The sequence below is a fragment of the Planococcus citri genome, chromosome 3 (assembly GCF_950023065.1).
Source record: "Planococcus citri chromosome 3, ihPlaCitr1.1, whole genome shotgun sequence".
In the NCBI taxonomy this organism is placed as follows: Eukaryota; Metazoa; Arthropoda; class Insecta; order Hemiptera; family Pseudococcidae; genus Planococcus; species Planococcus citri.
The window spans coordinates 61484674-61498788 of record NC_088679.1 but is presented as its reverse complement, the minus strand read 5'-3'; the positions used below and the strand labels follow the sequence as shown (position 1 = coordinate 61498788).

General features: G+C 33.9%; 1 protein-coding gene across 2 annotated transcripts in view; it reads left to right on the top strand.

The window, feature by feature from the left end:
• Nucleotides 1–14115, top strand: part of LOC135841751 (uncharacterized) — a 210960-nt gene that overhangs the window by 173365 nt on the left and 23480 nt on the right. For both annotated transcript variants that reach the window (XM_065358897.1, XM_065358896.1), the window contains exons 6-9: nt 5055–5581; nt 6750–6916; nt 10286–10440; nt 10581–10677. In XM_065358897.1, coding sequence (XP_065214969.1) covers nt 5055–5581; nt 6750–6916; nt 10286–10440; nt 10581–10677 — 946 coding nt within the window. The remainder of the gene's footprint in view (nt 1–5054; nt 5582–6749; nt 6917–10285; nt 10441–10580; nt 10678–14115) is intronic.

The following is a 14115-nucleotide window of genomic DNA, read 5'->3' as shown; positions in this document are numbered from 1 at the left end:
TTCCGCATTGTTTGAAATAGTTTATCACTCGTTCAAAATTTTCAATACCTGAATTAGAGGATAACTTTCAACTGTTCTCATTTAATTTAATGTACCAAAATACGAGTAAGTAGATGAAGAATACTCACATGCTGCAAAAAGAAAACTGTAAGAAACGAATTCTATTTTACGAGTACCTACTGAGTCGCAATTAGCAAAATAATCCTCTTAGATTTTGAAGATCTCTTCAGTTTGTTCTCCGTAAATCAAAATTGTTTGTTGAAAGTTATCCTCGAGTTTCTGGTCACAATGGTCAACTGATCATTCTTATGAATATTGTATAACAGTCATAACACACATTAAACATCTATTATTGATCATCATCTGGCGGTGACTAGGACTAAGTACTTTAGGTTTGTTAATTTGTATCATATCGGCGTAACAAACGTCAGTTATTATTTCTTGAAAAATGAAAATTAAAACTGAATAAATCGCCCAAGCTTTACTGTAACTCAACATTTTACATATACATTGACATTTCTCAAAGCCATAGTCATAATCATTCGTAATCAATGACTAAATTGAAAATTTATGATCTCGATCGTAATTTTAATTTTATAATGAAATGATAGTCAAATAGTCGATGTCGATACTAGTGTTGAAAACTCGGAGTCCGGACTTGGAAAAATATTCCAGCGACCCTCGATTTGTTTCGAGCGAATATGAATCATAAATGAACGACGCGAGTTCGATGAATGTGAAAATAACAACTACGGATGAATCATGCATGCAGGAACAATGTGAGATTATAGCATATTATAGTATAGATGTTGTCAATTATTGTCATTTATGGCCATATTTTCTTTTACTCTGCACAATTAACACTTTGTAAAATTTATGGAAATTTCAATATTTATTTTTTAAATCCAACAATCAAATTTTTAAAAACATCAACAGTTTCAATCAAACAATGTTTTTATTTGTGTCAGAATCTTTTAGAATCGAAATATTTCCATTTCTAAAATGAAAACTAGGAAAAATTAAAAACTAGGAACTAGGAAGCTAAGGCAAGCTTATCTACATACATAGGTATATACAAGAATGTGAAGCATTTAAGTAGGTAAATTCTTCATTTTCAAGATACACAATTTCTTAGAAAGCTTTCCCATTACTTACTAGCAAGGGTGCGAGTAGTTTAAGAGCCCTCGATGTTTCTGGCACAAAAATTTGGCTCTTACGTAGCGGCAGACTGCTACGGCTTTTTTTTCATCTTTCCTTCATAAATTTCCAAATTTCCATGAAAATTTATGATTTGAAAGTTACCAAAAATTTTCCCCATAAATTTCCAAAAAACGTTCATGGAAAATTTTCTATAATCTCTAATAAGTAATAACACCTAGAAGGCTAAAACAGATGAAAATTTACTTCAGAGGCAAGTCAGAAGTTCAGAACTTCGAAGTCAAACTCAGTCAAACTACAAAAAATAACTCTTCATATCCAAATTAGTAAAATATCGTAAATACTGTAAAATACCGTATTTTACTGTATTTTACCACCATATTTTATCAGCGAATAAATTATGGTAATTTAACAGCCCTGGCGCTATCCATTCGGACCAGTCTCTCACGTAGAGGGCGCTAGTGTGCCTATTGTTCTAGAGTTCAGCCGGGGCTTTTTTCTCAACCCTTTCTTATCAGTCGTATTTTACCAAAACATTGGATTTACGAGTTAAAAATGAAAATATGATTTGGTCATGATTAATATGTGATAATAATCGTAAAAATAATGTACATCAAATTATTTTTTCAGTTTTAACTCTCGAAATTAATGCTTTTGTAAACGTTGATAAGAAAAGCCCCATCTGAGAAACGTAAAAATTTGCCAGCTCACTAGCGCCCTCTATGTAGTGCCCGGTCCGAATACGAAGTTATTGAAACTAGATTAAAATTATCTTCAAACGTACAAGTGACGCTATCTATAAGAATTTATTGGAACTACAAACTTTTTCAAATGATACAAGTGGTGCTATCTATAAGAAGAGAAAAGAACTATCTATGTAGTGTTCTTTTTATTCTTGTTTTTCTTTTTCTTTTCCTTCTCTTTCAGCTTGAGTCTTCTTCCAAACCATTTTTTTTCTTTGAAAAACTATTTTTTTTCTTTGAAAAACTATTTTTTTCAGAGGGAAAGCTTCTCCCTTTTCCACAGGGAATATTCTCCCTCACAGAATTATAATTGATATTTTGGTTTTTGAACAAATTTAAAACTGTTCACCTGGGGACAATGTCGCATTTAAAAATTGTTGGCCAGGGGGGGATGAACATTGAACATGGCAAAAAAGCACGCGAAAAACGCGTAATCTTTAGGGTTTCTTGCAAATATGAGCCTTTTGCAGACATAATTTTAATTTTATGGATTAGTAGGAAGAAAGTGTGTCCTTGTAAAAAGACACATTTTAGAGAAAACAGTTTTTGTGATCAGCCCTTGAGTCCGAAGCTGTGGCGGTTCAAAGTTTTCTTTGATCAATTTTACACCCATCACAATGATAGAAAATTTTGAAAAAAATTGTGTTCAAAGGCCCATGCTTCCCCTACACATTCCGTATGTACCAGAATTTTCTCCCCACTACTCATGGATACCGAATTTTTCTCGCAAAAACACGTTTTTTGGCTATACTGTCCAAGAAGGGTGGGTATGAGGGGCGGAAATTCCGCTCGAAATTTTTTTTGGAGGTACCCAACAATAATGCATCATAATTTTCAAACTCTGGGAACAGGGCCGTTTGGCTTATTTTACCTGGGAATACCCTTTGTGTCTCGCAAGTTGAAAATTTTTTTTGAAAACTAGCATTCACAGGACATTCTAAAGTCTCGAGTGAGTAATCAGTTTTCTCAAAAAATTCCAAACTGTCCTGGAAATATTCAGATCGTTTTCAGTGAAATTGTATTCTCTCTGAGATGAAAAAAAGGTCCAGCAAGAAACTGTCTACTTAACATGCTTGAATATCCTTTATTTCATACCTTCATCTACATGATTACTGTAGAACCGAAGTGAATTTACTCGCAAATGCTTCAGGTTAGCGACCTCAATTTCATCAAGGAGCAGGAGACCTACACTAGTAAAGAGTTTAGGTTGCTTTTTATCGGATTTAAATCTGGTCTTAGGCATTAGCCGAAAAAATAGAGAAAAAAATTCTCCCTCGAGATCGTTTTACTAACGTAAGACGTTATCAATTCTAAGCGATGGCCGACGCAAAAAAAACTACGAGCCTGAAAAGTTTATCCTGTAAGAAGAAATCTCTTTCGAAATTTCCGTGTAATAAAAATGTACTCGCGGTAATCCATAAAAAATATAAATTTCATCATCGTAACATACTCACTCTATTTTCTTTCCTTTTTTTTTTTGTTCAAAATGAAAAATACAAAAAAATAAAGATACTTTATCGTTCTCTCATCTCTAGGATAGGAGATGGCAATTCCTCTGGTATAATTTATCCAAATTAACCAAACTGCCATTCTAATTGCTCGGTCATTTAAAAAAACTTATACGATTTAATTGGTTGCAATAAAAGAAAATATTTTTCATCTTGTCATGTACGGTACGATGCAGCGATGGGTCTCGGATCCCAGCTTGTATTTTTCCGATGCAAATTTATTCATCGTGAAACTTAATTCGATATACTTAACGATTGGAGATCCTTTTGCGTGAAAAGCATCGCGCGTTGTAATCTCTTCTTCGTTGAGTATTTCGTAAATAGGATATGTAAATTAGTCGTTAGGTTATAAAGCAAATTAAGGACGTATTTTCGTAAGGCCCTGGCCAGCGAATAGCAAAAGTGGCCAAGATTATTTGTTATCGTTATGCCTGCTCTGTGCTCTTTTTATGTACTTACGAGTACCTACGTTCAAAATTCCAACATTCTTTGTGTACCTACTTTTGCCGAAGCTGAATACTACCCACACTTTGGTTAAATACTCGTACATAAAGTTTTATTATTGTCTTACCGAAACGAATAAAACAACAACAAAAATATCCCGAGATAAAAACAGCTCCGCGGAATTTTTCGTCTTTTCGTCGTTGAATTTCCCTACAATGCTTTTCCGGGCCGATTTGTTCCTATAGTTTCGTACAATTCTGTACAGTGAATTCGTGTCCCAATTAAATAGTATTTTTTATTACGAAAAAATACCCTACTTACGCTCTACCCAATAAATTATTTTATGCCAAATCTCGCGATTATTCGGTTCGCTGTAAATTTATGTACTTATATTCCCTATCTTGTTCATTTGTCATTTTCGTGGAGTCTGTATAAATTTGTGAATAGTTAATCGCGATAAGTTCATTAATTTGTTTTCATAAGTTGCTCACGTTGAGATTAGATATTCATTTATGATAAGTTTGAATTTCGCTGAAAGTCAATTTACTAAAGTTTTCTACCAAAATGAAATACGATGGCACGACGATTACCTATGAGAAAATTAGTCAAAAGTTTCCTTAAAGGAGATTAAGATATTTATATTTTTATTCTATGTTCTTTCGTCTAATATTAAAATTGCACGCCAAAAAAGAGCCAAAAAAATTGCCAGTAATTTAAAATACGAAAATTGCGAGTAATTGACTAGAAATTACCAGTAATTTTAGAAAAAAAATTCGAAAATTCACCAGAAATCGAAAAATTGAACTTGGGCTATTCGAGTGTTTGTAACGTGCTTTTTGATGGATCATGAAGGTTTCCTTGTCAGCAAGAGTCCACTGAACTTTACTTTCTACCTCGATAAAATCTCAACGATTTGCATTTCACATTATCTAATTTATATTCGCTCAACACCGAGATGTCAAAAGTTTTCTGCTCGTTTTTTTTTTGCGCATTTAGAATTCAAATAACACGCTCGACAAAGAATTTAAAAAATACATCTCAGAGTATAATTTTCACAACGAATATTAATTCGGTTAAATCTTATTTATTAATAGAGAACCTCATCGCGAGCTGTGTTTAAGCAAGAAAAATGTAATTTCAGTTAATTAAATTTTTCACACTTTTTTTCTCTACTTGTATTTTGTTTTTCGTTATGTTTCAGCGTTAATTCTGTGCGTTTCCGAACACTCGCTGGTGTTTTGGAAAATTCTGCGAGTCCTCGGCGAGCTACAAATCTCCGTACCAGTGTTAATTATGCGACTGTCTTCCAGTTTTTACTTTTATCAATATACCTTCGAGCGTAATTTTATGCTCGAGAATCGTTTATACCAAATGACCAATTACGATAGCAACTACGAAGAAAATTTTAGCAATAGTAATTACAGTAGTCATAATAATACTACCTTTAAAAGGTACATCGATAAGACTGATATTTTAAACGCGCTTGTAAATAATACTACGTCGAGTAATCAAGATGATCAGCTGAGGTACAATCGAAGTGACACTAACGATGAGCAAATTCAACGTTATAAAAATATTAGCGATTTTGAAGAGTTCAAGTTAAACGTACTCAAATCACCGTTTTTTCGACATCGACGCAATAACCTTCAGAATTTCACCAACGAGTTGGAATCGATGAAGCATTTATTGTTGCTATTGTCGCCGCATTATACGTACCATTTATCCAAGGTAAGAAGTTTTTTTGAATTTTTTTTTTCACGCTTTGATTTATATGCAGGTGGGTAATCCTTTTTCTTTCTTTTTTTTCTTTTTTTTGGATTGTATTATTTGTATTTGCTGTGTAGACGTAGAGGTATATACATGAGTGAGTTATTTACCACACACGTGGGTAAACTCATTGCTACGTATATAGCTGGGAGCGATTTACCTTTTATGTACATATTAGTAATCCGTGAATATTGATAGTTTTCAATTTACGTTTCTGGCAGAATAAATTGAGTAGATTTTTTTTTCTGCGGTTAGGTGAAAGAATAAGAAAACAAATCGAAATTGATAAACGTTTTGAAATTTATGTGTTTTTAAAGTAACGTCGAAGTTAAGAATCAGCTGGCTTGAAAAACAAAAAAAAATAAATACATGAGAAAAAATCTGATCTGAGATGGCTATTCCCATGAATTTTTTAGAGAAGCAGTTGCTTCAGTTTCAAATGTTGTTGACCTTTCCTTTGAAATAGAAACGTTTTATAATCAAATACTTGCGTACCTATTACGTTGTTGAGGAGTCTTGGATTCAAATAAAAGTGTAAGTGACGATTCGAACAGGCCCTGTACTAAAATGCTGTCTCTAAAATGAAAGATGCACCACATGCAGTTGAAAATTATTTTAAAATTCAAAAAAATGCCTGGAAACTTTCAAAAAAATTTAAGATCAACTTTTTTCATACGTTTTGAAATATAGAGACTTACTTGAAAATTCAGATCCGTAGACTATCAAGTTTCAAAAAATGGGATACTTCGTTATTGATTCAAATTTGAAATTTATTTTTGAAAATTTGAGAGTTTCAGCTACTTTAACTCAGGTGCATAAGTGAAGATCAAAATTTTGATTCCGGTGACCATCATTTCAATCCTTCTACTACATAGTTGATTGAAAAGATTTTTAGATGATAGTCTATTCAAATATGGAGTATTTCTGTTGTACCAAGTTGAATAACATAAATTTTGGATTCCAATTCAAATTACACATTTTTAAAATTTTTGAAATTGAATAATGCTTTACTTACTTTTTTAAAAAGGAATTGCATTTTGAAAGTTTTCATGTACTTTACTCGTATCTATAGTGGAAACGTTTGTACAATATTTTTAGTTTAATTTTTTATTCTTTTTTTTTTGTTCAGGATTCTTTCTTGGGACTGATCAAAACGTCGAGTAATTTAATTAGAAATAAATCAGCTGTGAATTCTACAAGAACATCGAAGAGTACATTTTCCAATGATTGTTTTTTGCTCTCTGATATAACCAACGGTTCAACTCGTGAGATTTTATACCTTCATAAATCAAATAGGTAAGTAAAAATTTATTCCTGGTCCCCATTCGACTGCAGGTCCACATCAGGGATTTTTTTTTCAAAACAATAAAATAAGTTGGTTATCCTGCATCCCTTGAACAAAGCATTGCAATTATATGTTGCGAACCTACATTTTTTGTGAAAATTCCCTGAGGGGGCTCGCATTCAAAGGTACTTTCCCATGGTTCTTTGCTTTGTTTGGACCATCTTTTACTACATCTGAGTAGTTTGCTTCTTTGGGGATCGACTTCTCACGTTGTTGTTGTTTATTTAATTAATTTTTTGAACCAGAAGAGAGTCGGAAAGAATGAAAAATTTGGGTTTCTTGTATGAATAGCCAAGTTCTGAACGTTTTCCAATTAGAATCTGTTTTTTTTTTCAATCTGTAAGTCAATTTAGTTTTTTGAGAGGAGTTGGAGGAGAGGAAAATGTAAATTACTCTGTTAATTTGCTTCTTTAGGGATCGACTTCTCACGTCGCGTTGTTGTTGTTTATTTAATTAATTTTTTGAACCAGAAGAGAATCGGAAAGAATGAAAAATTTGGGTTTCTTGTATGAATAGCCAAGTTCTGAACGTTTTCCAATTAGAATCTGTTTTTTTCCCAATCTGTAAGTCAATTTTGTTTTTTGAAAGGAGTAGGAGGAGAGGGAAATGTAAATAACTCTGTTTATCATTCATTTTGAATCAGTTAAATTGAATCAAATTGAAAATTGAATTTTCACATTTTCTTAGAACGTTCTCGAATTGTCTCACAGAAATGCCCAAATTTTCAAGAACTTTCGGCCTCACAAAATACTTCACCAGACCAAATTTCAAAATTCTAATTTTCATTTTTGGGCAAATTTTTGAAATCTTAAACTCTGTTTTCAAAGCTGAAGTCCGAAACCGAAATTCGGTTCATGCAATCGCATTTCTGACTTTCCAACTAGATTGGGAGTGCTTTCCACGTACCTTTGTGGGGGTCTTTTGTGAATTTTTTGATTTTCTGGATTACAAAAAATCACATATAAGAAGGGCTTAAATGAACTTTGGCACCCATACATATAACTTAATTTACAATTTTTGTCATCTCCTTTGATTGATTTAAGCCCAAATTTTCGAAATCCGTTTTCTCCAACTCAAATTTAATTTAAATTTAAAAGGTGGGTATTTTTTTTAAATTAGGAAGGTCTTAAAATGTCCTTTTAAAAATGTTTTCTGCTGGTTGGATACCTCCCATGATTAGAGATTGGTTTTTATCATAAGTTACATACTTAAACCTGGTAGTCAAAAGAACCCAGAATTTAAAAAAATCTCATTGTAAAAATTCCTGGTAGGTAAGTACCTACTTAATACTTATAAATTTTTCAATCAGTAACCAGATCATCTGATACGACTTTTTAATACCCTCTGGTGCTTCATCCATTTTCAAAATGTTAAGAAATTTGTAAAAATCAGAGGTCAAAGGTAGGAAAAGAGTCGTAGGCTACGGCAGCGTAAAAAGTGAATTCAGGGGTACTTTTCATATTTTTGAAGAGATGAAAAGTGGTTTGAAAATTCTAATTTTGAAAACCCCTCCAAAACGAATTTTTAGCTAATGAAAATGTTTGAGGTACAGGGACTCCCTCTGCAAAAATTTGAAAATTTTCTTTTTCTCGATATCTCTTTGAGAACTTTAGCTTGACTCAAAATTGAGAAAACGTAGGTGGAATTTCTGGCATCCACTTTTTTCCTATCTGCTTGACCTTGGCAGCACTTGAATTTTGGCAGACCTAAGTGATAAGATTTAGTCGAAATATCCTGCAATTTGACGAATATTTTTTGCTTCTTGAAAAGAATAGGAGGAGATTGAAAAATCGAAACTTTTAAGAAGTACATTTAGAGCCTCCTTTGAATGTACATATCGAATTTCAGCCTCTCTACTCAACTTTTGGTTTTTGAGATTTCGGATAATGAGATTTTAGATTGTGAGATTTCACATTTCAGATTTTGAGATTTGTGATTTTGAACTTTTAGATTTTGACATTTTGAATTATGAGATTTCAGATTTTTAGATTTCTGATTTTGAGATTATGGTTTTTGAGATTTCAGTTTTTAAGATTTCAGATTTTTATATTTGAGGATTAGATTTGAGATTTTGAACTTTTTGATTTGAGATTTAAGATTTCAGTTTTTGAGCTTTTGTATTTTGAGATTTTGGAATTTGAGATTTAAAATTTTAATATTTCAGATTTTGAGCTTATTTTGGATTTTGAGATTTCGGATTATAACGATCTCAGATTTTGAGATTTCAGAATTTGAGATTTTGAATTTTTGGATTTTGACATTTTGGATTATGAGATTTCAGATAAGGGAAATGCTTAGCAAAAATAAGAAATATTCAGTCGCTAAATGAAAGCTCAAAGTTAAGATTGTTCAAAATAATGCAATTTTGATTTTTTGGACTCAAACTAAAAAATTTTGATTTCTAAATGTTTCAATGACGTATCTACGCATCATGAGGAATATTTTAAAACAAAAATGAGTGAATGAAATCGGTCCTGCAGTGGGAGAGGCTCACTGACTGGAACAATATTTTCAAAATTCTTTTCATATAGGTATGTACTATAAAGATGGTTGCTGAGATTCGGAAACAAAATTCAGAATTACTAAAATTTCACCTTTTTCGGATCTGAAAAGGGACAGAGAAGGGTTTAAAAGTTGAAATACCCAAAAAAACACAATCAGCATCTTCCAAATATGTGTATGTGGTAATTTTCAATCTCCGCGGTCAATTTTGAAGGGCTAATATTGAAAAAAAAATTAAAATCCATCAAAAAAATTGTGCAAACGTACTTATTTAGCCGAGGACGGTGGGGAGGGGAGGGGAGGGGAGGAGTGTATGTGAAAAGTTTGAATTATCCGAAGGCAAGGTGCATGCTAATCTTCAGTCCCCTGGGTGAATTCAGAGAGTGTACCTGAGAGCCTGGAACATTTTTTCAACCTCGAAATAACATTGCAGCAAATCCAGATTCCTCTCCTGATTTAGGTCATTGACTTTTGGATCGTGTTTCTACCTCTCTCCCCTCATCATTACTTCTTGAAAATTTGAACTTAAGTCAATTTCAAGTCAAGGTTATCGACCCTCGATTTTTTTCATTTTTGACTCCAAGAAGTATGCTGAATAAATCTGTTTTTTTCCGGATTTGATTTAATGCCCTCTCCTCTCCTTCTCTATTTTCTTAACCATACAAGAAATTGTATGCGTCTGCAAAAAAATCAGCGAAATCGCTCGTTATTTTTTGAGAAAAAACTTCAAAATTACAGTTACCTTTCAATTGGCTCGTTGTACTCTGCTTCAATTTATTCTCAGAATTGACATTAATTTTTTTATTTTCATTTTGCAGTTGTGATAATTGTACGAAAGATGCATACTTTCAAACAACGACGTTGATAAGAGATTCCGCAGATTGGTTCAGTCAGAAAATGGCGATGCATAGACAAGCAATATCGGATCCTTCGAGATGTAATAAGTTAATCTGCGATGAAACTTCGTCCTACAGTGAGTAAAAAATAGCGATGAATTTAAATTAGGGTACCTAAACACGGTTCAATCACCTTCACATCGTGTATAAAAAATACGAAAATTTCTATACATCTATTCGAGAATCTCATTTTAATAGTGAATTGAAAAATTTCCAGGTTTCTGGGAAGACTTATCGTTGGATTTGATATTATTAATACTGTTCGTGGTGGTAATTGTGGTTATTTTCACGTCATGCATAACGATGGTAGCTCGGTAAGTTTTTTTTTTCTGACGCATATAAAAGCATTATTTTTTTGCTCGTCTATTCGACATAGTACAACGAAGCACAAGCACTTGACTCTACCGCATATAACAATATAATTCCGAATCTGACGCCTATAAAATCCATAACTGCTTTGAATTTTCCTATTGAAAGTTTTATTTTTCTTCGAACATATAAAGCAATTAGGTATCAAGTTCGGGTGCTTTTTTTTTTTCAACGGCAACATTTTATATTATCGTATATTTTTTCACTCGAGTACATTCTGGTGACAACGCTAGTAAAAAAAATCTCGGGCGTTGTGTCAATGCGGAATGATTTTACGGTTATCCTCATTTTAATGGCATCAATCAAACGAGAAAAAACTCTCAAAAAAGGGGCAAACCTACCGCCATGAAATTTATATTGCGAAATTACGGCCAAATTATAGCACGACGCGTAAACTCGTCCGAATTTTTATAAACTCGCTATTTGCGAACTTTTTGACAAATCGAATTGTTAATCGTGAAAAGTGCGGCAAAATTTTGCTGATTCGGTTCACCATGTTTGGTGATCGTTGCCATTTTAAATTGCTTCGTTGGCGTTCGTACTGTACGCAATTTAATCGAATACGATGAGATGTTTTTTTTCTTTCTTTTTTCTATCTCGTCGTATACGATTCGGTATCTTTTCTATGTTGAAATGTCGAATTGGTAAAAGCGTCGAGTAATTTTTACGTCGTGTTTAACGTACGTAAGCTGTGCAAATTACAAATTAGCTCTCTTATATGAATATGTGTCATAAGCGATGCTCGTTTCTCGTCGTCGTAATTGTTTCATTGTTCGGACATGACCGTATAGTAGTCGTCGAAGCTCGTAGAGCTGTCCTCATCGTCGTCGTTAACGTTTACGATACGAGTATGAGTGTTTCGAAACCCGACCCTTAGCCACTTATGATGGTTGTGGTTGTCGATAGCTCGCAATGGTATACTTTATTCCTTTCTGTCTTTCTCAACGTGGCATAAGTATTTCCAAACCCGAAACACGAATTTGCTAGATAAAACATTCCGGATAATTGAATTTTTTCATTTACGCCTACGTTATGTACGCAGCGCAGCAACCATTTCCAAGGATTTGTGCCGAATAAATTGGCCATTTATGACGAAAATTTCGTACGGTTAGCGGAATAATGCGCTCGATGCTGTTTGATCGATTCGCAAATGATGGATTAATGAGGGATTTCAGTTTGTAGAAGGCTTTGCGTGCGGATATCGTGAATAGAATTTGTACAGGGTGGATAAATATGGTGTGGGTGGTTGCAGTGATGATGGAAGGATGAATAGAGGTCGTTCATTGGGTAGGCAGATGATAAGAAAGGACTTGCTAGGCGTCACTGGAGAAGTCTAAAACTCCAAAAAAAATTTGTTTATTTCTTTTGCTTCAAAATTTTAGAATTTGAATGATGAGTTTTGAAAAAATTTTATTTTGTGAATAACAGACCCGAATGAAGCGTGGCGGGACAATTTCCCCACTCCCCCACAAAAAGTGTAGTTTTCTAATTGAGAAAGCACGAAAAAGTAACCTAAAAGTAATTGAAAAGTGTAGCCAAGAATGTGACAAAATGCAATCAAAACGTGTTTACGTCACTGATTTAAATTGTGTGTGTTTCAAACACTGTTCCTAACTTGGGTCTGAGCACGCCCACTGATTGAAACAGTGTCTTGTTTCAAACACTGGTCCTAACTTGGGTCTGAGCACACCCACTGATTTGAACAGTGTTAGTTTCAAACACTGGTTGTCTGGTCCTAACTGGGGTCTGAACACAGCCACTGATTGAAACAGTGGCTGTGCCAAACACAGGTCCTTACTTGGGTCTGAACACACCCATTGATTGGAACAGTGTCTGTCTCAACTACAGGTCCTAACTTGAGTCTAAAAATAATTACTGATTTAAATGGTGTCTGTCTTAAACACATGTCCTTACTTGGGTCTGAGCATACCCACTGGTGTTTTCAATTGTGATTGTTTGATTTTGGCCAGAAAGTGAAGACTGAAAGTAAAGAGGGAAAGTAAAGATGAAAAGTCAGAAAAAAAAAGTTGGAAAGACAAAAATTTGAAAAGATGAAAAGTCAAAAAGACAAAAAGTTGAAAAGACAAAAAGTTGAAAAGACGTAAAGTCGAAAAGATGAGAAGTTGAATAGATGAAAAGATGAAAAGATGAAAAGTTGAAAAGACAAAAAGCAAGAAACACAAAATAATTTCAAATAAAAAATTTGATAATTTTAATAAAAATCTGATAGTTTTAAAAAAAAGAAATCAAGTACATTTTTTTGTGACAAAGGAAGAGGTCGTCAAAGCTATGAAGGAGATACTTGAAGAGATAAAAAAAAGTTAGGGCAAAAAGTCTGCAAAGTTATCACTGATAATGGTATCCAAGTCATTAGGGAAGCTTTGAACCATTTACTGCAATCCTATGCCATAAAATTTGGCCACATGACTAAATACAGTGGAATCGCAATACCTCGAACTCCATTAACTCGAAAACCCCTGTAACTATACGGTCTGTTTCTTCAACTCCCCATAAGACTCAATGCGAAATTCATCTCATTATCTCGAAAACTCCAATACCTCAAAGTCAACTCCTTTCCCTGCAGCTTCGAGTTATTGAGATTCCACTGTACAATCCACAATCCAGCTTAGTGGAAAGAATGATGAGAATTTTGGGTATTTTAGATCCCATTCTAACAAGTTTGACTTTGGATAAATTAAGCATACACGGACGTGAAAATTCAACTATTTATTCACACGATACAATTAGATAAAAATAGGTACAACGCGAGAGAAAGATAAAAACATATTAAAATGTACATCAGTACAAAGTATCGTAACGTAGCTAGCTACATACGCGGCTCGGCAACCAGTCCGAGCGACGCGCGCATCACGCAATTGGCGTAGGTATGATGCCGCTAGAGCTACGTAATATTAAGGCGCATGTGACGCAACCCATACGCCACAAGAATTATTGGTGATACATTGAGAGTCAAAATCCATCAAAATGCAGATGAATTCGATTACTCTCACCATGGGTGGCATAAATACGTCAAGTAAATTTATAGTAAAGCCCAATGAAGCCTAGGGCATAGCAGATGACATCATGCATGACTTACCAGCACCTATGCCCGTTATTAGCTGAGCTAACAGATAATGCACGCCATCTGTTAGCAGAATCAAAAAGCTGAAACTGGTTTGAGCGTCTATAGAGGTCAACACTGAGGAGCTCAGGGTCTCTAAACTACCCGGCTAGCTCCAAGGTGCTTGTGTAGATGTCACTAGTAAGCAATGGGAAACTACTAGTGGAAGCTCGAAAAATAAAATTTCCATGAGATACGTCATCAACGTGATAGAGGCAACACCAACATAAAGGATGTTAGCCCAAATACCCAATTCGGCATA